Below are 25,578 nucleotides of genomic sequence, written 5' to 3' on the forward strand. Positions count from 1 at the left end.
ATACACACACACGCACACATACACATCTCCCATTCATGCACTTGCACACACTGAAATCAGACCCCCTCTCTTTCTTTAGCCAGCAACCTCGGAACGTATTTCGTTCCTCTGCTGCTGCTCACTGCTGCCGCGTGGCTATTGGGGAGGTACCAATCTCTGCTCCTGGCACTGAAGCCCCATTCTGCTTCCTCCTCTGTGCAGACCCCTTGGTATTAAAAATTTGTGGGGCTTCAAGTTTCTCCATTCAGATCTTGCACATCACGAGATCGGCATAGAGAAAGTGCTATTCTTGCACAGCCCAAAGATAACATATGCCAATCACTAAAAATTCAAAAATTCAAAAATTATTATTATTATTTTTTATCTTTGCTTTCTAATCCTAGTTTTCTAATTGGTTGTTCACAGGCTTTTTTTCCCACCTTCCCTTTCTTAGTCTTTTGCCAATTCATTTTATAGGGTATCTTTTTCTCTGTTTCTTCTCTATCTACCTATTTTCTTCTTTTCTTCCCTCAAACACAGTCAGGCTATCAATCTTACATGCTGTCTCTCTCTCTCTCACACACACACTCAAATTCTCATTATCATACGCTGCCTCTCTCTCACACACACACATACACACAGAGGCACAGGCTCTCGCACTCACATGCTGTCTCACACACACAGCTCTCACACTCAAAAGCTCTCTCTCATACATAAAAATACACTGTCTCTCTTTCACATGCTGTCTCTCTCACAAACACACAGGCTCTCACTCCACATGCTGTCACACACACTAACACACAGGCTCTCAAATGCTGTCTCTCCAATCATACAGGCTCTCACTCCCACACACAGTCTTTCAACTCACTCTGTAAAACACCCAGTCTCTCAATCTACTCTCATACACACACATACTCTACAGGGCCTCAGCCTCTCTCTAACCTCTTTGCCTCTCTTCGCGGGTCATCGCGGGATGGGCTCCACAGCGGTCCTGATCTTCTCAGGCCGCCGCAAGGTGGGATCAATGGCGGCCCTGCTACAAACACTATTGCTCCTCTGCCACACAGTTGATGCTCCTCCTCCTTCCTGCCCACGCAACTCCGGCAACATTTTCCATCCGAGACCATGCAGGCAGGAAGGAGGAGGGACTCCTGGACGTGAATTTTTCTTCGGGCCGTGGTGGGATGAGCTGCACCACAGCCCTGCCGATCTTCCTGCTGTGCGCAGCCGGATCACAGTATCAAAGTAACATGCCCCCTTGCCCCCCCCCCCCCCAGTACAAAACTGCTTCCTGCTTTTTCTGCCGCCGGTGGACCCGATCCAACAGTGGCAGAAAAAGCCAAATTCTTCCACCACCAGTGCTGCCCCGCACAATAGCACGTTTTGCACACCCGGTGGCGCTGGGCCAGCCCACAAGTTTCACTGTCCCTAATTTATCCAGCTAACTCAGGGGAGGTACAGGATGGAGTGAAGTTATCAGGCTAAGTCAGGCAGATAATTTCAGGGCTTTCTCAGAGCAGTCCTAGCCAGTTAAATATATCCGGGTTAATCAGGTATATTCTGCAGTGTGCCTGAGCTGCTTATTATCCGGTATAAATTAGGCAGATATTATTTCCAGCCTCTTCATGGCTCAGTAATTACCTCAACGTTTCTTGCTTTCCTTAGAGAAATTGGAATTTCAAGTCCATCCAGGCTCTGGGATAAACCAGAACTGAGGACCTGCAACCACCTGGACTCAAAGACCCCAGGAGCAGACATGAGGAGGAACATGTGGTCGTGGATATAGAGAGTGCTCTTAAAGCCACATGTTGGCTGAGCGTTCTGCTCTTACTCTGCTCCTCTAGGCACTCTGGGTGTATGGGCAGGTGGAACCTGTAAAGCTTGGAGTCTCCTGTATGTAGCTGCCATGGATTCAGGAGTGTTACAGCCCTTTGCATGGTACAGTATTATCCTGCTGTTATTGCACTGCCCTTGTACATCCCGTACATGATGGGGATTCACCTGACCAGTCCCTGGCTGCTGACAGATTAGAGGGCAGGGCCCAGGAACATCACAAGCAGAGTCAGAATAAGGCAGTAGAAGTTTTTGTTTCACTTCCTCATCTGACTGAGTCACTGTGAGCTGTGTCGCTGTCCCAGACCTGACAGTAATAATCCGCATTGTCCTCTGCCAGGGCCCCGGAGATGGTTAATGTGGCAGTGTTACCGGAGTTATCGCCGGAGAATCTGTCTGGGATCCCTGACTCTCTCCTGCTATCGCTATATATAAGCAGCCGAGGGGCAGTGCCAGGCTTCTGCTGGTACCAGTGCACGTGCTTACTGCCAATATTACTCCCTGAGCAGGTTAATCTCGCAGTTTGCCCGAGGGACACGTCCACTGAGGATGGCTGACTCAGCACATACTGAGCAACTGCACCTGACAAAAAGGTGAGAAAACCCATCAAAATCATTATTAGCTGAAGTTAAATTAACATATTTTGGTCAATAAGAAACAAGGAGCTATAAGAGTATAAAATGTCAGTGATTTCTCTTAAAACTCTTCCCCTTACATGCAGAGCGCAGGAGGAGCGTAAGGAGGAGAGGAGCCCAGGACATGGTGCAGGAGGGAACCAGAGAGCGCGGCTTTCTGGGGGAGGCCTCCAGGTCTTTCTTATACCCCTGCAGAGCTGTGACCCCGCCTCTTCATGCAAATCTGTTCTCCTCTCATTGGTTCTTTCTGCCACAGGCCCCACCTTGCTCGCCTTTCATTGGCTGCTACTGCTGCAGGTTTCTCTTTTCCTTTATATGGTTGCTACTTTAGCGCTGCTCATTGGTTGTTGGTCCTCACAATGGTGGCTGCTGCAACAGAGGCTTCACTTTCTGGTCTATGTACAGGGCCATTGGACAACTACAGGCAATACATCTGCAAATTCAGGCTTTTTCAGACTTCACCACCAGTTTTGCATTTTTCTTTGCCTTTGTGCTGGATTTTGCCTAATTGTGTTCCTGGCTGTGATTGTCTGTCTCTGACAGGGGTAACCTAGTGACAGAATGAATGACAGCAGATAAAGACAAGAATGGCCCATCCAGTCTGCCATGAAACTTTTTTTTTTTCCGGTTAGTAGCAACTGCCACTCTGTGTAGGCTACCCCCAAGCCTTCTGTAATTTTCAGGAAGGATACCCCTAAGTAAAACACTTTCCTCCCTCTCATGAGGATGGGGAGCACTGTGTGTGTGCCCTGCTCCATGCCCACCACTGCTCGCCTGTGCACGGTGCCAGGCACTGAGTAATGGAGCTGAAGTTTCAGGGGTTATTTGTTGAGAACATTCCCCCTCTGTCCTACAAGAGGGAGATTTAAACTGAACACAGCAGACAGATAAAGCAAGGGAATCGCTACAAACTGGTAAGAAGATGGGGCACTGTGATTAGATTGTATTTAGGTTTCCCCCTTGTGTGTTGGCAGGAGATAAAGGATAAACCCAGGATGATGTTGATGGGATGGAAGTCTCACCGGATCCTCAATGTGCTCTTAGGCAAATCAGAGGCGCTCTTGACAGCAAGTTCCTGTCTGAAGGGAGAGTTTCCTGGTCCTAGCTCTGGCTGCTCCACATTGAATTCACATCTAAGGGTGATGCTGCAGCTGCCAAGCACACCCTGCTCATCTAACCCAAGGCAAACAGCATCTGGCACTCAGACAGCAACTCAACACTTTCCTGATGAGCCCCAGCTACAGCTTCTGTTTCTGTATAACTACAGTGACCTCTGCTGGAGGCAAGAAGCACAGCAGCAGTGCCAACCCTCACTCCTATGAGACTTTCCAGGGTGAGACCTTCCTATTCATCTCTTAAGAGAAACCAGCACTGGAGCGAGAGAAGGAAAGAAGCAAGAGGACACTGGGACAGCTGCAGCTTCAAATCACAAAGCTCATTCTTCTCTTTCTAACTCCAGAGCAACAGAACAGATTATACTACTGAACTGTACATTGAAAAACTGATTACACTGTAACCTCCTGTCACATCCCTTAGCTCGCAGGGAACATAAGAACATAAGAAATTGCCATGCTGGGTCAGACCAAGGGTCCATCAAGCCCAGCATCCTGTTTCCAACAGAAGCCAAACCAGGCCACAAGAACCTGGCAAGTACCCAAACACTAAGAAGATCCCATGCTACTGATGCAATTAATAGCAGTGGCTATTCCCTAAGTAAACTTGATTAACAGCCGTTAATGGACTTCTCCTCCATGAACTTATCCAAACCTTTTTTGAACCCAGCTACACTAACTGCACTAACCACATCCTCTGGCAACAATTTCAAGAGCTTTATTGTGCGTTGAATGAAAAAGAATTTTCTCCGATTAGTCTTAAATGTGCTACTTGCTAACTTCATGGAATGCCCCCTAGTCCTTTGAAAGTGTAAATAACCGAGTCACATCTACTCATTCAAGACCTCTCATGATCTTAAAGACCTCTATTTATTTATTTAATTTATTTAACACTTTTCTATACCGACCTTCATGGGCAAAACCATATCAGATCGGTTTACATCGAACAAGGGTAAACAACTGTAGTGACAACAAACTTAAACAAAGGAGTGGAAGAGACAAAGTTACATTGAACAAGGAATATGGAACTTGGAAGCTTAATCAGCTAGAAAGAAAGGTTATAGCAGGCTGAAGTTTATAACTATAATACTATTATTAAGATAATGCCTAAGGTGCTTAGGAGTATCGGAGTCTATTGTCCAGGCAGGAGATAAGGCTAAACAATTCAGTCATGTCCTACAGGCATAGAGTAAGGGCAGACTAGTGAATGTCAGGGGGTTCAGAGAAGGCTTGACTGAAGAGCCATGTCTTGAGTTTTTTCCTAAATGTTAGGAGGCAGGGTTCCAATCTGAGGTCTGAGGGGATGTTATTCCAGATATCTGGGCCTGCTATTGAGAAGGCTCGGTCTTTTGTCGAGGTAAGGCGTGTGGCTTTAGTAGGGGGAAATTGCAGTATTCCTTTGTGAATTTCTCTCGTTGGTCTGTTTGGGGAATGTAGTTTGAAAGGGATTTCGAGATCTAGTTGAAGTTGGTGGTGGATGGATTTGTGTATTAGAGTGATTGATTTGTGTAGGATTCTAAAATTCACTGGTAGCCAATGTAGGTTCCTGAGGATGGGTGATATGTGGTCTCCACGGTTGGTATTGGTCAGTAGTCTCGCTGCGGCATTCTGTATCATCTGTAATGGCTTGGTGGTAGATTTAGGGAGGCCTAGAAGGAGGGCGCTGCAGTAATCAATTTTGGCGAACAACAAAGATTGGAGAACTGTCCTGAAATCCTGGAAAAATAGGAGGGGTTTGATACGTTTTAGAACCTGGAGTCTGTAGAAGCAGTCTTTGGTTGTGGTATTGACCATTCTCTTCAGGTTTAGGCGATTGTCGAGAATTACCCCGAGGTCTCTTCCATATTGATGGGTGGAAAGAGTATTGTGGGTGTTCTGATGGTGGAAATTGTTTTGGTTTGAGGAGATGAAGAGGAGCTTCATCTTAGAGGCATTAAGGACCAGGTTTAAGCTGTTGAGAACCATAAACCATCTCTATCATATCCCCCTTCAGCTGTCTCTTCTCCAAGCTGAACAGCCCCAACCTCTTCAGCCTTTCCTCATAGGGGAGTTGTTCCATCCCCTTTATCATTTTGGTTGCCCTTCTCTGTACCTTCTCCATCGCAATTATATCTTTTTTGAGATGCGGCGACCAGAATTGTACACAGTATTCAAGGTGTGGTCTCACCATGGAGCGATACAGAGGCATTGTGACATTTTCCGTTTTATTAACCATTCCCTTCCCAATAATTCCTGACATTCGGTTTGCTTTTTTGACCGCTGCAGCACACTGAGCTAACAATTTTAAAGTATTATCCACTATGATGCCTAGATCTTTTTCCTGGGTGGTAGCTCCTAATATGGAACCTAACATCGTGTAATTACAGCAAGGGTTATTGTTTTCATCTTTCTCCTGCAATTACCTTGAACTTGAGTACTGGTTAACATGTTAGCAAGAAATTACAAATGAATTTACAATCTCTTGATCTGACTGGACTGTATTGGTTATGATTTCACAAACTGAGCTTTTCACAAAGAACATGAACCAATCAGAAATCATTCCACTGTAACCTCATGTTCCTTTCCCCAGCTCACAGGGAGTTTCACTGTAACCTCATGTTCCCTCCCCCAGCTTACCGGGAGAACATAAGAACATAAGAAAATTCCATACTGAGTCAGACCAAGGGTCCATCAAGCCCAGCATCCTGTTTCCAACAGTGGCCAATCCAGGCCATAAGAACCTGGCAAGTACCCAAAAACTAAGTCTATTCCATGTTACCATTGCTAATGGCAGTGGCTATTCTCTAAGTGAACTTAATAGCAGGTAATGGACTTCTCCTCCAAGAACTTATCCAATCCTTTTTTAAACACAGCTATACTAACTACACTAACCACATCCTCTGGTAATAAATTCCAGAGTTTAATTGTGCGTTGAGTAAAAAAGAACTTTCTCCGATTAGTTTTAAATGTGCCCCATGCTAACTTCATGGAGTGCCCCCTAGTCTTTCTATTATCTGAAAGAGTAAATAACCGATTCACATCTACCCGTTCTAGACCTCTCATGATTTTAAACACCTCTATCATATCCCCCCTCAGTCGTCTCTTCTCCAAGCTGAAAAGTCCTAACCTCTTTAGTCTTTCCTCATAGGGGAGTTGTTCCATTCCCCTTATCATTTTGGTAGCCCTTCTCTGTACCTTCTCCATCACAATTATATCTTTTTTGAGATGCGGCGACCAGAATTGTACACAGTATTCAAGGTGCGGTCTCACCATGGAGCGATACAGAGGCATTATGACATTTTCCGTTTTATTCACCATTCCCTTTCTAATAATTCCCAACATTCTGTTTGCTTTTTTGACTGCTGCAGCACACTGAACCGACGATTTCAATGTGTTATCCACTATGACACCTAGATCTCTTTCTTGGGTTGTAGCACCTAATATGGAACCCAACATTGTGTAATTATAGCATGGGTTATTTTTCCCTATATGCATCACCTTGCACTTATCCACATTAAATTTCATCTGCCATTTGGATGCCCAATTTTCCAGTCTCACAAGGTCTTCCTTGTAATCTCATGTTCCTTTCCCCAGCTCATAGGGAGTTTCACTGTAACCTCATGTTCCCTCCCCCAGTTTACAGGGAGTTACACTGTAATCTCATGTTTCTTTCCCCAGTTCACAGGGAGTTTCACTGTAACCTCCTGTTTCATCCCCCAGCTCTCAGGGAGTTCCACTGTAACAAGCTGGTAGTTGGTCTTCCCATACAAGGTGATTTTGTTCTACCAGCTCAAAAATGATTGCGGGGAGAGAAAAGAGAACTGATTCCTACATAGGGAGTGCCACTGATTATTTGATTTGATTTTTAGAAACATTATTTATTTATTTATTTATATTTATTCTACATATGTAATCAATCACATATCTTATGTATAGTAATCTAAGCAATGTAAAATAAAAAACAAAATCACACCTGCAGCCAACTCCTCAGCAGCGTGGGTCCATTCAGAAGCTGCTGTTGGGTTTTGCATGGCTTCACTATGTTACAGTCTGGTTAGAAGAAACTTGAAGTCAGAAAGCAAAGTGTAACCCAGGAAAGAGGTTTATGTCTCAGTTCCCCTCAGGGCTGTGTCACTGTGGAAATGTTACTGCCAGCATACAGAAGGCAGTAATAATCCGCCTCGTCCTCTGCCTGTAGCCCGGTGATGGATAAATAGGCAGAGGTCCCAGATATGGAACCAGAAAACCTGCTGGGGACCCCTGAAGGTTTGTTGTTATTGTCGCTGCTGCTGCTGCTGCTATAGACGAACAATCGGGGAGCCTGCCCGGGTATCTGCTGGTACCAGGATGGGTAGTTATTCCCAGTGACAGCTCCTCCAGTCCTACTGCAGGGCAGCCTGACATCCCCTCCAGGGGATCCAAGGAGGGAGGGCTCCTGGGTCACCACAAACTGACCACTGACATCTGCAACAAACAACAAAAACACCATTGCATCAAAGAGAGGAGAAAACCATCAGAGGATACAGGGTTCATTTTATTTCCAGTCTTTGTTCTTTTACTCTGAGGGAATAAATCTGCCCCTTGCATGTGCAGCATGTGAGCAGCGTGAGGAGGAGAGGAGCCCAGGACATGGTGCAGGAGGGACCCAGCAGAGCCCGGCTTTCTGGGGGAGACCTCCAGTTCTTTCTTATACCCCTGCAGAGCTGTGACCCGCCCCTTCATGCAAACCTGCTCTCCTCTCATTGGCTGCTGCAGGCTCCTCCCTCATTCTCACACTCACTGCTCTTGCTCCTGGGCATTGCCTTAGCTTCCTCTCAGGGCTGGCTACTTGCAAGCTTTTGATTGATGGTCCTGCAGGCTCTCACAGGGCCGATGCAATATGGTGCGCTGAGCCGAGTGCACTCTTAACGTGCAGTTGGACGCGGGTAGAATAGGCGCTAATCAATCCCCTAATGCAATAAGGGGATTAGCGCTTATTCAATGCACGTGTAACGCGGAGTGAATGTAATAGTGCTCTTCACATGCAAACGCATGCGAATCAGGCTATTAGGCATTCACTACCGATGCAAAAAGAAAAATGTGCTTCTCTGATGCACATTTAACTGTCATCTATTAACGCCTGCCAGGAGCAGGCGTTAATAGATGTGCGCATAAAAAAAAGAATAAAAAGAAAAGAAATAAAAGAAAAAAATATTGACGATCGGGCCCATCACAAAAACCAACGCCAAGTTTAACGGCATCGGGCTTCGTTACCGGCAGACAGCCACGAAAACCGACGCTGATAATCCCGGCATTGGTTTTCATGACTAGGAGAAAGGCATCCGTTTTTGGTGGCCATTCCTGACAGTACAGGTGCTGCAAAAGCTAAAAAAAAAAAAAAAAGCTCCTTACCGGCGTACAGCAGTCATGAAAACCGTTTGGGTTCGTGTTAGAAAGGATGTGCTAAGGGTTGCAAGTGACCCTAGTGCATCCTTGCTAATGCGACCCCCCTAATTTAAATATTGCATGGAGCCCCCCATTTGGGGCACCATGGGCGCGTTAAGAGAGCAGGCACTGACTGTTCAGCGCCCGTTTTCTACGCAACTTTATTGCATCGTCCCGCAGTCTCTTACACCAGGGCCTATGGAATTCAAGATTGCGTGCACGTTTACCCGCAGTTCTACGCACATTTTTTGTTGCAAATGTTACTTCCGATGTAGCAATGGGTTTTGCACACCAGGGAGCTGCGTGTAAGATTCTGTGTTCTGTTTAGCACCTTCGCATGGAAATCCCATGCAAATGAAGGCATTAGCTGTTATCACCCCCTTATTCAGAAGGGTGCGCTGGCTTAACTTAGGTTTTCTTAGTGCTGGAAGTTTTACTCCTGGTCAGAGGAGACGTTGCCAGCATTAGTGTCAGTCTATGGGCAGAAGCTGGAGTTCTGCCACCGGGACCTGTAGCTGGGGTTTTCTCCACAGAAAACATGCTGTGCACTTGCAAAGCCCGTTCTCTGTGCACAAAAAATGTTTTCTACGCTGAAAACATTTTTGTGAGCATAAATCTTATTTTATGTACACAAATCTTGTTTTGTACACATAAACCTTTTATGTGCATAAACCATGTCTCACACCCCCCAAGTTAAAATGTGCATTCAGGCTGGGCTGAGCTCACATTTTTCCTAGAGCTTGCGCGCATGTTTTCCAGTCATTGCACTTTAACTCCCCATGCATTAGCAAACCCTTAGCTTATTGCAGGGCTTCCCAAGCTAGGGGTCTCAAGTCCCTCAAACAGCAGCACCAATGGAAGTCAGCGTGAGGCCTGTGAGCCATCACGCGCTCACAGGCTCTGCTTGACACTGCCTTTGCATGATTTTCGGGTGCAACAGGAAGCCCTGGGTGGGGAAGGATGAGGGCTACTGTAGGGCCTGTGTGTTTGCACTAGTTTACAGGTCCACGCTTACTTTCGTTCTTGCTGCTGCTTGCAGATCACCTTCGGGCTAGGGACCAGCCATGAAGGAAGGGGAAGGCTGAGTGTGCATGGGTCGGTGGAGTTTGTCACTGATTCTCTCTTCTCACCCCCTTTCATCAGCCTACCCTCTCTTCCCATCACTTGTCATCCACCTTTGGCTTGGGGCTAAAAGAAAAATATTGCTGCTGACCCTGGACAGGGGGATATTTGGAGGAAGGGATCAGATGCAGGAGGGGTTTGAGGGCTGAATCAGGCGGAGGGCAATTGCCTGTGAGGAGCTGAGAGAAGGGGAAATGACAGAAAATCAAAAGGGGGATGTAAGAGAGGAGCTGGGGAATGAGAGGAGATCTATTGTGTGGGGGGGGGGGGGGGGGTTGAGAGAAGGGCTGGAGGGGACACTAGGAAGTGAGAGAGAGGAGGGAGGGGATGACAGAGGATCAGTTGGGGTTATAAGAAGGGCCGGGAAGGGTGAGAGACAGGATGGGTTGGGGAGATAAGCGAGCTCAGGGATCTATGAGGGGATCAGTTGAGGAGCACAGGTTGGGTCTATTGGAGAGGAGGAGATTAAGATAGGAATCCCTTCGGAAGGGGTGGAGGTTGAGAGAGGGGATCAACAGGAGTGCAGGAGGGGAACAGTGGAGTGATTGTTGGAGGGAGATCATAGCACTGCTAATTTGTTTTGGTCATCCTCTGGGGTCATGTGAATTTTCAATTGCTAAAATGGGGCCACATTGGCTTAAAGTTTGGGAAGCCCTGGTTTACTGCATCGGAAGTTAAAGTTTTTAACCTGTGACTTAAGAAACTGTGCACTGAGTTTCAGCTCATGGTTTTATCTCAAACCTTATTAATTCGGGCTCATTGGTTACCACTGCAGAGATCTTATCTCCTAGGCAATGGGGCAGGGCCACTGGGACAACTACAGGCGATAAATCTGCAAATTCAGGCATTTTCAGACTTCACCACCAGTTTTGGATTTTTCCTTGCCTTTGTTCCTGGATTTTGCCTAATTGTGTTCCTGGCTGTGATTGTCTATCTCTGACTGCTTCATAGTATGTGTGTGGGTCAAGGTTAGAAAGGGTCATGGGGGAGAATAGCCGTCTTCCAGCTGTCACAAGGCAGAGTGAAATGACCAACCCTAAAGCAGAGTCATCCCAGAGAAATTCTACTGGAAAATGGGCTAAACACATCCCACAATTTCTTTATCTCTTCTTGGCTTTCGCTACAAAAGAACGATGCACTTTTTTCACTATCACCAAAGTACGGGGGTAACCCGGTGACAGAATGAATGACGGCAGAGAAAGACAAAAATGGCCCCATCCTGTCTGCCCTGCAAGTTTTATTTTTATTTCTTTAAGGGTAGTAGCAACTGCCGCTCCGTGTAGGCTACCCCCAAGCCTTCTGTAATTTTCAGGAATAAGAAGAAAATCTGCAGACAATCATGGAGAGGAGACTCCTCAGTAAGTCATTGTCCTCCCTCGCACGAGGATGGGGAGCACTGTGTGTGTGCCCTGCTCCATGCCCACCACTGCTCGCCTGTACACGGTGCCAAGCACTGAGTAATGGAGCTGTTTCCAGGGTTATTTGTTGAGAACATTCCCTCTCTGTCCTACAAGAGGGAGATTTAAGCTGAACACCACAGACAGGTAAAGCAAGGGAATCGCTACAAACTGGTAAGAAGATGGGGCACTGTGATTAGATTGTATTTAGGTTTCCCCCTTGTGTGTTGGCAGGAGATAAAGGATAAACCCAGGATGATGTTGATGGGATGGAAGTCTCACCGGATCCTCAATGTGCTCTTAGGCAAATCAGAGGTGCTCTTGACAGCAAGTTCCTGTCTGAAGGAAGAGTTTCCTGGTCCTAGCTCTGGCTGCTCCACATTGAATTCACATCTAAGGGTGATGCTGCAGCTGCCAAGCACACCCTGCTCATCTAACCCAAGGCAAACAGCATCTGGCACTCAGACAGCAACTCAACACTTTCCTGATGAGCCCCAGCTACAGCTTCTGTTTCTGTATAACTACAGTGACCTCTGCTGGAGGCAAGAAGCACAGCAGCAGTGCCAACCCTCACTCCTATGAGACTTTCCAGGGTGAGACCTTCCTATTCATCTCTTAAGAGAAACCAGCACTGGAGCGAGAGAAGGAAAGAAGCAAGAGGACACTGGGACAGCTGCAGCTTCAAATCACAAAGCTCATTCTAAGAACATAAGAACATGCCATACTGGGTCAGACCAAGGGTCCATCAAGCCCAGCATCCTGTCTCCAACAGTGGCCAATCCAGGCCATAAGAAACCTGGCAAGTACCCAAAAACTAAGACTATCCCATGTTACTGTTGCTAGTAATAGCAGTGGCTATTTTCTAAGTCAACTCAATTAATAGCAGGTAATGGACTTCTCCTCCAAAAACTTATCCAAACCTTTTTTAAACACAGCTACACTAACTGCACTAAACACATCCTCTGGCAACAAATTCCAGAGTTTAATTGTGCGTTGAGTGAAGAAGAACTTTCTCCGATTAGTTTTAAATGTGCCACATGCTAACTTATTGTCTTTGTAACTCCAGAGCAAGGAAAGTACAAAATTCCACAACAGTTCAGATTATACTACTGAACTGTACATTGAAAAACTGATTACACTGTAACCTCTTTTCACATCCCTTAGCTCGCAGGGAGTTATATGGTAACCTATTGTTCCATCCCGCAGCTCACAGGGAGTTACTTTGTAATCTCCAGTCCCATCCTCAATCTCACAGGGAGTTACACTGCAACCTTCTGTCCCATCTCACAGCTCACAAGGAGTTACATTGTAACATCCCATTCCCTCCCCAGCTCACAGGGAGTTACACTATAACTTGCTGACCCTTTCCCAGTTGACAGGGAGTTACACTGTAACCTCCTGCCCCATTCCGCAGCTCACAGGGAGTTACACTGTAACCTCCTCTCATCCCCCCAGCTCACAGGGAGTTACACTATAACTTGCTGTCCCATTCCCAGTTGACAGGGAGTTACACTGTAACCTCCTGCCCCATTCCGCAGCTCATAGGGAGTAACACTGTAACCTCATGTTCCCTTCCCCAGCTCACAGGGAGTTACACTTTTAGAAGGTGTTACTTGCTCTTCCCTTAGAGGGAGATTTTGCTCTACCATCTCTTTGTGAAATGCAAATGTGATTGAGGGGAGAAAAGAGAAAAATGATTCTTGCAGAGGGAGTGCCACAAATTATTTGATTTGCTCTTTCTAAATGTTATTTATTTATTAACATTCTACTTATTTGATTGATCAGGTATCTTACGAATAGAAATCTAAGTGATACACAATAAAAACAAAATCACACCTGCAGCCAACTCCTCAGCAGCCTGGGTCCATTCAGAAGCTGCTGTTGGGTTTTGCAAGGCTTCACTATGTTACAGTCTGGCTAGAAGAAACTTGAAGTCAGAAAGCAAAGTGTAACCGGGGGAAAGAGGTTTATGTCTCAGTTCCCCTCAGGGCTGTGTCACTGTGGAAATGCCGCTGCCAGCATACAGAAGGCAGTAATAATCCGCATTGTCCTCTGCCTGCAGCCCGGTGATGGATAAATAGGCAGAGGTCCCAGATATGGAACCAGAAAACCTGCTGGGGACCCCTGAAGGTTTGTTGTTATTGCCGCTGCTGCTGCTATAGACGAGCAATCGGGGAGCCTGCCCGGGTATCTGCTGGTACCAGGATGGGTAGTTACTCCCAGTGACAGCTCCTCCAGTCCTACTGCAGGGCAGCCTGACATCCCCTCCAGGGGATCCAAGGAGGGAGGGCTCCTGGGTCACCACAAACTGACCACTGACATCTGCAACAAACAACAAAAACACCATTGCATCAAAGAGAGGAGAAAACCATCAGAGGGTACAGGGTTCATTTTATTTCCAGTCTTTGTTCTTGTACTCTGAGGGAATAAATCTGCCCCTTACATGCACAGCACGTGAGGAGCGTGAGGAGGAGCGGAGCCCAGGACATGGTGCAGGAGGGAACCAGCAGAGCGCGGCTTTCTGGGGGAGACCTCCAGTTCTTTCTTATACCCTGCAGAGCTGTGACCCGGCCCCTTCATGCAAACCTGCTCTCCTCTCATTGGCTGCTGCTGCTACTGTTGCAGGTTTCTCCTTTCCTCTCATTGGTCACTACTTGCTGGCTCCTCATTGGACACTAGTCCTGTAGGCTCTCACACTGGTGGTTGCTGCAGCAGAGACTTCACTTTCTGGGCTATGGGCAGGGCCCTGGACAACTACAGAAAATAAATCTGCAAAATTCGGCATTTTCAGACTTTCCCACAGGTTTTGCATTTTTTTCTTCTCTTTTTTCATGGATTTTGCCTACTTGTGTTCCTGGCTGTGATTGTCTATCTTTGATTCCCTCACAGTCTTTATATGGGCTGAGGTGAGAAAGGGATGTGGGGGAGACTGAGCCCGCCCAGTTGTCACAAGAAAGAATGGGGCAATTCCAGCCCTAAAACAAAATCATCTCAGAGAAATTCTGCTGGAAATAGAGCTAAATAAATCCCACAATATTTGTTGATACTTTTCAGCCACTTCTTCTTAGCTTTGGCTAGAAGTGAATGATGCAGTTTATTCGCTATTTTACAAAACTCCATCCAAAATACAGAGGCAGCAATTGGTAGGGAGACTGAGAGAATCTGCAGGCCACCATGAGGGGGAGACCCCTCAGTAAGTCACTGTCCTCCCTCTCATGAGGATGGAGAGCCTGTGTGTGTACCCTGCTCCATGACCATCACTGCTCGCCTGTGCACGGTGCCAGGCAGTGAGTAATGGAGCTGAAGTTTCAGGGATTATTTGTTGAGAACATGCCCCCTATGTCCTACAAGAGGGAGATTTAAGCTGAACACCACATACAGATAAAGCAAGGGAATGGCTACAAACATTGTAACTTGCTGTCCCATTCACAGCTCACAGGAAGTTACACTGTAACCTCCTGCCCCATCCCCTAGCTCACAGGGAGTTACACTGTAACCTCCTGTCCCCTTTCCTGCACTCAGGGAATTACACAGTAACCTCCTGTTCCCTTCCCAACTCACAGGGAGTTACACTGTAAACCTTGGTTCTAACTCCCCACTTACAGGGAGTTAACATTGTAACCTGTCCCATCCCCCAGCTCACAGGAGGTTAAACTGTAATCTATTGTCCCATTCCCAGCTCACAGGAGGTTAAACTGTACTGTCCCATCCCCCAGCTCACAGGAGGTTAAACTGTAATCTACTGTCCCATTCCCAGCTCACAGGGAGTTCCACTGTTACACTTTAACTGGCAGTTTCATCCTGCAGGTAGTAGTGAATCCCAGTGTTATGTGTTTTGCTATCCTATAAGCATTAAAACATTTGCACAATAAGCCCAATGTGGCTGACCTCACATTAAGAATGGAAGTTTCTGGGCCATGGTCCATTGCCTCCTGGCAGAGATGCACCTGACTGGGTGCTGTGTGGATGTGTTTAGTGCTGGATTGGACCAGGGTCGGATTGGCCTATCGGGGGATTGGGCATCCCTGGTGGGCTGGTTACTTCGTTCACCTGTTTTGTTTTGTTTTTTAAGCTTCCTGGCCTGAAGAAAAGGTTGGTGGGGCCACAGCCCAAAGAGAAACCTGCACAGCTGAGGCCCTCTTCCTCCCACCCACCCCCATCTTGCAGTTGCAGCTGGTAGCAGTGGCCATCTTCCACCTCCCTTCCCGGCAATGAGGAGCAGCGCTGCATTCCCACAGCAGCCAAAGACAAGGCCAGAAGAAAGGGGAAGGCCTGAAAACAAAGCCCTTATGATAATCTGCAAAGCCATGCACAATCTAACACCCCTTGACCGTAACACTCCTCTACATCCCCATGAATCCTCAAGACCGATTAGATCGGCATACAAAGGCACACTCTATGCCCCATAGGAAACGTGCTCTCTATCCCCCTCAATGGAACGCTCTTCCGCCTGAACTCCGGCAAGAACCTTGCCTACCGACTTTCAAAAAGAAACTTGAAACCTGGCTATTCAAACTAGCTTACCCATTACCAGATGAGTTTTGCCACTAGCATACCTCCACGATCACTTCCATGACCTCCTTCACCGACTTTTTTGTACATTTATTTATTTATTCTTACCTTATTTTAATTTATTTTACCTTATTTTATTTTAAATCGCACTGGTGGAGATTTACTGTCTTCTGCCTTATCGACTCTTCGCTGACTAAATGCCTCACTTGTTAACAGTTGCTAATTCTTCCCCAGTTGTATCTTCTGTTTCCCCCAGTTCTATGTAACCCAGTTCCATGTAATGCCTGTTGCAATTTTATGTTACACTGTAAACCGATATGATATGTATCTTGCCACATGAATGTCGATATAAAAAAGTTCAAAATAAATAATAAATAATAATAAAACTCTATGGGCCGGATTTTAAAAGGGTTACGTGCATAAGTTATGCGCATAACCCTCTTAAAAGGCCCCTGCGTGCGCCAAGCCTATTTTGCATAGGCTCGGCAGCGGGCGCAAGCCCCGGGATGCGCGTAAGTCCCGGGGCTTTGCAAAGCGGGCGTGTCGGGGGCGTGTCAGGTGGGCGGCGCAAATTTCAGGGCGGGGCGAGAGGCGTGTCGGGGGCATGACGCCACCCCGGGGGTGTGGTCGAGGCCTCCGGACCAGCCCCCGGGTCGGGTGATGGCACGCCAGCAGCTCTCTGGCAGGCGTAAATCTGCTGACAATGGTAGGGGGGGTTTAGATAGGGCCGGGGGGTGGGTTAGGTAGGTGAAGGGAGGGGAAGGTGAGGGGAAGCGGAAGGAAAGTTCCCTCCGAGGCCGCGCCGATTGCAGAGCGGCCTCGGAGGGAACAGGCAGCGTGCGCTGGGCTTGGCACGCACAGGTTGCACAAATGTGCACCCCCTTGTGCGCGCCGACCCCGGATTTTATAAGATATGCGCGGCTACGCACGTATCTTATAAAATCCAGCGTACTTTTGTTCGCGCGTGGTGCGCGAACAAAAGTACACGCGCACGCTGTTTTTGAAAATTACCCCTATGTGTACATACGTGTGGTATGAGAGAGAGTGAGCCTTGGTGTCTGTATGAGAGAGCACCTGCATGTACATATGAGACAGACTTTATGTGTGTGTGAGAGAGCCTGCATGTGTGATTCAGAACCTGCATGTGTATGTGAGAGCGAGAGCCTGCATATGTGTGTCAGAGCCTGGTGTGTATGAAAGAGCAACAGAGCCTGTGTGTATGTGAGAGACTACGTATGTATGACAGAAAGCGAGAGCCTGCCTGTGTGCATGTGAGAGCGAAAGAGACTGTGTGTGTGTGTCTAGGAGTGAGAGAGTCTATGTATGTGATAGCATATATGTGAATGAGCAAGAACCTGTGTGTGTGACAGCATGTGTGTGTTTTAGGGGGGAGAGAGAGGTTCCCCTCCCCCAATCCACAACTATCTGTGAGTGACTAGAAGTCCAATGATTCCAGGTATGGAGAGCTGGAGATTTTTCATCCTATTATTTTAATTTTTTTTTATTTCATGTGTCTACCTTTTGAAATATTTGGTGTTTGGGAAGGATTAGAACAAAATTGTGAGTTATTTTAATTACTGGATGTTTGTTGGCTGTTGCCTGCTTGACATATTTATTCTTTTTATTAGTATGGTTTTAGATTTGAATGATGTTTTATATCTCTTGGCTTTATTGCTTAATGTTTTATGAGGAATGATGTTGTTTCTGTTTTCCATTGTTGCACTGCATAGTAGTCAGGCTTGCTGTGGTTTCCTCAGCATGTGCATGAGCGAGAGTGAGTGAACCAATTAGCATGTGTCTGAGTGAGAGAGAATGAGTTAGCCAATGAGCATATGTGTGAGGAAGATGACTTTTTATACTAGTGAGCATATGTGTGAGTCAGTCTGCAAGTGTGTGAAAGAAAATATAAGGGAGTTTGTGTGAGAATGAACATATATGTTAGAAAGCATGAATTTATAAGAGAGAGAAGAAAGATTATGCATACCTCCTATCCCTGACTAGTCCATGACAATTTCAGCATGACTGGAATCTAAAGTTGTTGCGTCCATCGGTCTTCGACGGCTTCGCCCCGCCTACCTCTCTCTACTTGCGGCTCCTCCCGCTCACCTTGGACTGATGGCCGCGGTGCCTGCTTGCCGACCTCTCCAGTGTCCCCGGACTGGCTTTGGTGCTGCCTCCCGCCATGCTCCTTCAAGGTACCTCGAGGGTGTGCGCGTGCACGCCGCCCTCATCTTTATTTCCACGTTGGCGCGAACCTCAGGGGCGTCCCCCCTGTTCTGATGTCACGGCTCCAAGGTATATCTGCCTACAGCATTTGCTAGCTCGTTGAGTTAGCAACGGAATTTGTATGGATGGGATTCGCTCTCCATTCCTAAGCTACTCTGCCACTCCAGCTCTATCTGGAACTCTTACTACCCTTTGGGGTCACTACGGGGTACCCGCTCCTCGGGGGCCTCTCTGCTTCTTTCAGGTGCTATCAGGAAACCGGTACTCGCTCCTCGAGGGCCCATGTTCCCTGTGTCGCTGTCTGCAACTTCTACCTTCTACTTGGAAGAACTAACTACAGTTTCCATCTGTGAGTACAGTCACCATCTCTCTCCACAGTACTGCTTCACTGGAATCAGGTACTCGCTCCTCGAGGGCCTGCCCTCTGCTCCGGTGCCAGACCTCTCGTCTCGTGGAATCTCTGCTACTGCTAGTGAGTACAACACTACCGAGTCTCTCTGCTCTACGGGATCAGGTACTCGCTTCTCGAGGGCCTGCTCTCCCTGTCTCGCAGCTCTCCTATTCTACTTTGGACTCCGTATGCTAATCTTATTGTGTGCTCATATCTCTCAGTCTCTTTCCACTACAGCACTGCCTACAGAGGATCTGCTGTTCCAGTGTTCTGGGAGAGACCTGCCCAGCCGGGCTCAACATCATTCAGTCTCTGTCCTGGGCACATCTAAAAAAGCCCAGCTCCCTCCAGCAATCTATATTTTTAAAAACTGATACCCCCCAAACAGAACTCATGGTCATGGGAAGGGTATTAGTTACCCTAAGCAAATCTTACAGCCTTGTGCACACACACACACACACACACACACACACCCTCTACAGTCGCACACACACAATTCAATTATGCATTTATAACAGATTTTCACATGAAAAAAGAACATTCAAAAGTACAGTCTTCTGAGGCAAAAATATCACTGACAACATGCATATTATAATTACATGAACTGCTGTGGTGCCAAGCAGAAAATCCTGCCAAAAAGACACTTGGAACTCCTATGAAATTACATTTTTTGTAATGTGTGCTGGGTATGGGCTTGGCCTTCAAAAAGCCATGAATAAACATAATTACCACTACAATAAAGTAAAGTACCCATACCAAAACAACCCTAACTGCCAGCATTCAAAGAGCAACATATTACACCAGGCCCTAGAACACCAATACACTTCCTATTAGGAAAACAGAACAAATCAGACTGCTATAGATCACTACAGATAAATTATATGGTTGCAGAATACCTCCCCTCGATCACACATGGCGGACACAGACAGACCCTGAACAAATACAGAAAAGAGACCAGAAATTATAAATAGAAACATGCTGAGAAGAAGTGAACTGGAACCCACAGCAGGCGAGCCTTTATAAGCAGAGCAACAATGAAAAAACAGAAACATTACCATTCTTCATAAAACATACAAAAAATAAAATCAAGAAATGTAAAACATCAATCATAATAGTAAAATCATAGTCATAAAAAAAAATAAATATTTCAAACTAGTTAAATAGAATATTCAAAATTTCCCAAACATCAATAAAATATTTCAAAACAACTGATGAATAAGAAAATCTAATAACTAAAATATGTTCTAAAATTTCCCAAAAATACAATAAAATATTGCAAAATAGTAGAAACATCAAATTAGAGACAATAATTAAAACTAATAAGGATTACAAAAATCTCCTGCTCTCCATACCTGGGATCTTTTGAGTTCCAGTCACCTTGAGATTGTTGTGGATTGGGGAGATAGGGCCACACAAACTTTATCTTCATACACACACATACACATAAATTCATTCTCTCACACACTCCATCTCTTAAATACATGCCTATGCTCTCACACACACTTGCTCTTTCTCCCTCACAGGCACATTATGTGTGTGTGAGCATGACTGTGAGACCCTGGATAGGCTCTGGCAGGCACACACACATGCACACAGGTTTTCACACAGAAACATAGAAATATAGAAATGATGGCAGAAAAGGACCAACGGTCCATCCAGTCTGCCCAGCAAGCTCATGGCAATTTCTGCCGTGCCATACAAATCAGCCCCATACTTAGTTTCCCAGACTGTCAAAGTCAGGGCCCTTGTTGCTTGCTGTTTGAGTCCAATTCCCCCATTACCTTCTGCCGTAAGAACAGAGAGCAATGTCAGAGTTACAGCAAGAGTTTCAGGTTTATTGGTTAAGGGCAGTAACAGACACACCAGCAAGTTACCCCTATGTTTATTTGTTTTCCCAGACTATGAAATTCAATATCCTTGTTGCTTGCTATCTGAATCTAATGCCCCTTTTCCTCTTATCCCCCTGTCGTTGAAGCAGAGAGCAATAAGGGAGTTGCATCAACAATATGAAGGCTTATTGGTTAAGGGTAATAACTGCCACATTAGCAAGTTACCCCATACACTAATTTCTTCATTTCCATCCTCTAGCCTTTAGGGATCCACAGTGTTTATCCCATGCCCCTGTTGTGTTTGAGGCATTGTGGACCCTTGATCGCAATGGAGATGACTTTGCCCATGGGGAGGAGCCCCATGGGGAACCAGTGTGATAGGCTGACACATTAGCAGACACAGAATAGATAGAGTCTTTATTGTACTGCTGTAAATAGATGGTAAAGCAGGAAGGTAAGGCACTGATCCACAAGTTGCCAATACGCTCAACAGGCTCAGAAGTATAGTCTCACCCAGATGTTCAGGATAGGCAGGAGCCCGCAGTGCGGGTAACGCTGCGGCTGGTGGGTGGAGTTGGAGCACCGGATCATAGAGGTACTCAGAGAGTGAAGGCGTCTTCCCAATGATAGAATGATGGGGCCGAAGGTCCGTGGTGCAGGATATGAAGTTGATAGGCCCTCGAGGAGTGAGTACCCAATGGTCCAATATCCTGGAAATGAATAGAGAGAAAAGACCCCTGAGGAGCGGTTGTCTAGGTTAGTGAGGACTCAGAAGGGAAATTGGAAGCGAGAGACCCCCGAGGAGCAGGTGTCTAGAGCTTCTGCTGGAGCAAGGCCCTTAGCATGAAAAGAGGCGTCTAAGCTTACAACTTAGAGCAGGCAGAGTAGCGAAGCGAAGTCTTTGCTAACTCAAAGTGGTAGTGGAGGCGGAGGCTAGATATTCCCGGAGGTACTGACGTCATGGGGTGGGGCCGCCCCGAGGTTCCCACCATGACGTGTATTTGAGAGTAGGAGATGTACACACTCGCGCCCTAGGAGGCCACAGGAATGAGCATGGCGGATGGGGACGCCCATGCTGGTCTGGAAACGCCGAGGCCCTTGGCACTCGGCACCGGAGACAGCCATCTTGCCCAAAGAGAGAGAAAGGGGAGAAAAAGAGGTAAGGCAGAGCGGTCACAGCCGTCTGCGACCGATGGATGCAACAGCCCCTTTGAAATCTTTCACAGTTTTGTCTTCACCACCTCCTCCAGAAGGGCATTCCAGGCATCCATCACCTTCTCCGAGAAGAAATATTTCCTGCTATTTGTTCTTTCTCCCTGGAGTTTCATTTTCTGACCCCTAGTTCTACTGATTTCTTTCCCACAGAAAAGGTTTGTTGTTGATTGTGCATCATTAAAACCTCTCAGGTATCTGAAGGTCTGTATCATATCTCCCCTGCACCTCCTGTCCTCCAGGGTATAAATATTTAGGTCCGTCATCCTCTCCTCATAAGTCATTTGATGGATTCTTCACACTATTTTGGTCACCCTTCTCTGGACCGCCTCCATCCTGTCTCTGTCCCTTTGTAGATACGGTCTCCAGAACTGACACAGAACTCCAGGTGAGGCCTCTCCAAGGACCTGTACAAGGGGATCATCACCTCCTTTTTCTTACTTGTTATTCCTCTCTCAATGCAGCCCAGCATTCTTCTGGCTGTAGCGTTCGCCTTGTCACATTGCTTCGCATATTCAGATTGCTAGACACACACACAGGATCTCACACAGAAACTCGCACACACACACATACACATGAACACAAGCATTGACACAGACATACACTCAAGCTCTCACATGGACAAACAAACATACACATCAGCACAATTTCTGACAGAGACACACATACAGGCTCTCACACAAAAACACACACATACACATGAACACAAGCTCTGATACAAACACACACACTCAAGCTCTCATACAGACACATGCACACAGGTTCTCACACACACACACACACATGGCTTCCTTTATCCAGGCCTTGGTGGGATGAGCTGCACCAGGGCTCCCTCCGTCCTCCTCTTCACTTCAGGCTGTGGTGGGATGAGCTCCACCATGGGCCTCGCCAGCTTGCTTCTCCCTTAAGTTCAGGTGTGGTGGGATGAGCACCATGGCCCCTCAGGCTGCTCTTTCTTTGGGCTGCACTGGCCTTTCTGCGAAGAGAGGGTCGGGAGCTGGAAAGCAGTGAGCGCATGCGCAGAGCTAAAAGGGGAAACTGCCGTGGCCTTTCCTAATGCCAACGGGTTGAGTTTCACTGGCAGCCCTGCAGCCTCTCCTGCTGCCGCTGCCCCCCCCCCCCCCAGTATGCCGCCCTGTGCAAATGCACGAATTTACTCAAAGCTTTCTGAAGGCCAACATGCTTTACAATAATCTTAATATCATATGGGTGCAGGTGTCTTTTTATTAAATCTTTCTGGTTGGTACTATAGCAGTTCATGTAAATAATATACATGTTGAAAAATTATATTTTTATTTTAGAATACTGAATGTTCGTTTTCCATGTAAAATCTGTTATTATAAATGCATAAGTTTTAATTATTTGCGGGAAGGTGGGGCCAGGATTGTGTGCAAGACTATAAGGTTCACTTATGACACCTAATACCCTTGAACCAGCCCTGAGTTATTGGCTCTGCCCAGTCTTGGCCAGGGCTTAATTTTCTCTTTTTATAAACCCAGGGATAAGTATGGATCATTTCTGGTTTCCCTCTCTCTTGGAGACGGTAGGCAGAGCACAGCCTGGGAATCATGAAAGCAGCAGCCTGTGCAGCTTGCAGTCAATGGGAATGTGCTAGAGTGATGGGAGGGTTGGGGAGAAGTGGAGGCAAACTACAGGCACAGGAAGGAAGGGGTTTAGCCAGGAGGAAGTGCCTGTGCAGTGCTGGGGAGGCTTCTGTCTGAGGTGACTGTGCTGAGCTCTGAGAGACGCAGCTGGCTGTGGAACCAGAGAGTCTCCTAGAGAAGGGGATTGGGAAAGGGAGGAGGCTGCTGCAGAATGGGGAAGGGCCGACGGCAAGCAAGAACTTTATACCAAGATGCAGCAGTGCTGGACTGGGGCGCTCACTGTGTGAGCACATAAGCAGCAGTACAACAGTAGCCTTCCTCCTCCCTTTACACCCCCTTTATGTAGTCCTGCCCCTCCCCCCCCTCCCCACACACTATTTCGCCTCTTACTTTTACATCTTATTAATTTTGTATCATTGTATAATTGCCTTGTAATTCCATAAGTATTACTTGTACTCAGCCCTCAGTTGTACACAGCCCTCAGTTGTACACAGCCTTCAATTGTACACAGAACTTCAATTGTACACAGCCTTCAATTGTATATAGCATTCAATTGTACACAGCCTTCAATTGTACACAGAACTTCAATTGTACACAGCCTTCAATTGTAAACAGCCTTCAATTGTACACAGCCTTCAATTGTAAACAGCCTTCAATTGTATACAGCCTTCAATTGTTTCTCATGGTTTGAATTATCTATCCTCTTTATTGGTATATGATAATCGCAGTTTTATAACCACTTAATCTGGTTTCAATTGTTTTTCCTTTCTGCGTTCCTTTTATTTCTCCCTCTTAGTCTCTCTCGTTCCCTTCCCCGCCTCCTCCTTTTTCTAGCCTGCCCCCCTTTCCCCTTTCCTCGTTCATTGTAATTTTCTGTTCTTTTCAGTTCATTGTAAACCGGTGTGATGTGTTTTACGAACATCGGTAAATAAAGGTTCATAAATAAATAAGTAAATAAATAATGTTAGAACGAGTGTTGTATGTCTGTGTTAGAGAGAGTGAGCGAGAGAGACACGTGCCCATACACACTTTCAGGCCGATACGGTACAGGGCGCTCCGGTGTTAATTTCTGCCAGCGCCGGGGAAGTGCACAGAAGAGCAGTAAAAACTTAAGTCGGAGGGTGCTTTTCTGTGCACCCTCCGACTTAATATCATGGCGATATTAAGTCGGAGGTCCCGAAAGTTTAAAAAAAGTGAAAAAAAAAAAAGAAAAAAATTTGAAATAGGCCTGCGGCTCGCAGGTTGAAAACCAGACACTCAATTTTGCTGGTGTCCGGTTTCCGAATCCGTGGCTGTCAGCGGGCTCGAGAACCGACGCCGGCAAAATTGAGCGTCGGCTGTCAAACCCACCGACAGCACCCGCTCCTGTCCGAAAAGAGGCGCTAGGGACGCGCTAGTGTCCCTAGCGCCTCTTTTTACCGCCGGCCCTAATTTAAATAAATTAAATTACTGTATCGCGCGCTCAGGAGAGCAGGCGCTCGCCCGCTCTCCCGCGATTTTTACTGTATCGGCCCGTTTGTCTGTGAGAGAGAGTATGTATGTGGGTATCTTTATCTCTGACACAATCACACACACACACATTCTCAGTGTGTGGGTGTGACTTTATGTCTGAGAGAGAGTATGTGTCTTTGTGTGTGTTAGTGTATATGTGCTAATAAAGTTTCTGTGATCTAAAAATCTGTTTGTGACTGAGCGTGTGTGACTGACACTGGCTGGCAGTGTCATTACTTGCAATTGGTTCAAGAACCAGACCGGGGATCCAGGATGTATCTCTGTAAGAGATATAAACAGATGTGCAGGGGACCCAATCAATTTACATGAATGGAACGGGAGCCGCAGTTCTGCTCACCCCGGTCTAGAATGTGTTCAGCTTCTTAGTTGTTTAGGAAAGATGAAATTTATTTTGGAGATATTTCGGCTCAATTCTGCCGGGTTCCAGGGTCAACTTGGCGTGCTTATGGGAGCTGTTGACACACATGCTGCAGGGAAAGTGCATGAAGGCATCAGATACCCCTTAGGCCAGTTTTGAAAAAAATCCCACAGAGCTGATATTTTCCTGCAGTCCACTCCTGGATCTGACACGAGTTGTATTTCCTGTACTTCTGAAGAACTTGGGACAGGTGTGACAGGTTTACTTCTGCTCACTTTCAGATCTGCATTTGGAACTTTTCCAGCACAGAAAGCTATATTGCAGCTGTTTGGGGTCCCTGTAATCTGATACGATGCCTGATCCAATGTCTATTGCTGGAATCTGGGGTAAGGTTGTTCCACACTAAACATCTTGCAAGCCTTTCTCTATATCCAAGCAATTTACTATTTCCTG

At 46.6% G+C, this 25,578-nt stretch overlaps 2 gene segments (V, D, J or C); both read right to left on the reverse strand.

Moving 5' to 3' along the window:
* Positions 1-14,070, reverse strand: part of LOC115100802 — a 68,368-nt gene extending 54,298 nt beyond the window's left edge. Inside the window, 2 exon segments of the V gene segment in view lie at positions 13,487-13,803; positions 13,925-14,070. Of these exon segments, the coding sequence occupies positions 13,487-13,803; positions 13,925-13,970 (363 nt within the window).
* The window catches only part of LOC115100800, a 79,867-nt gene that overhangs the window by 43,211 nt on the left and 11,078 nt on the right, over positions 1-25,578 (reverse strand).

This window comes from Rhinatrema bivittatum, chromosome 11 (assembly GCF_901001135.1).
Source record: "Rhinatrema bivittatum chromosome 11, aRhiBiv1.1, whole genome shotgun sequence".
NCBI classification, from domain to species: Eukaryota; Metazoa; Chordata; class Amphibia; order Gymnophiona; family Rhinatrematidae; genus Rhinatrema; species Rhinatrema bivittatum.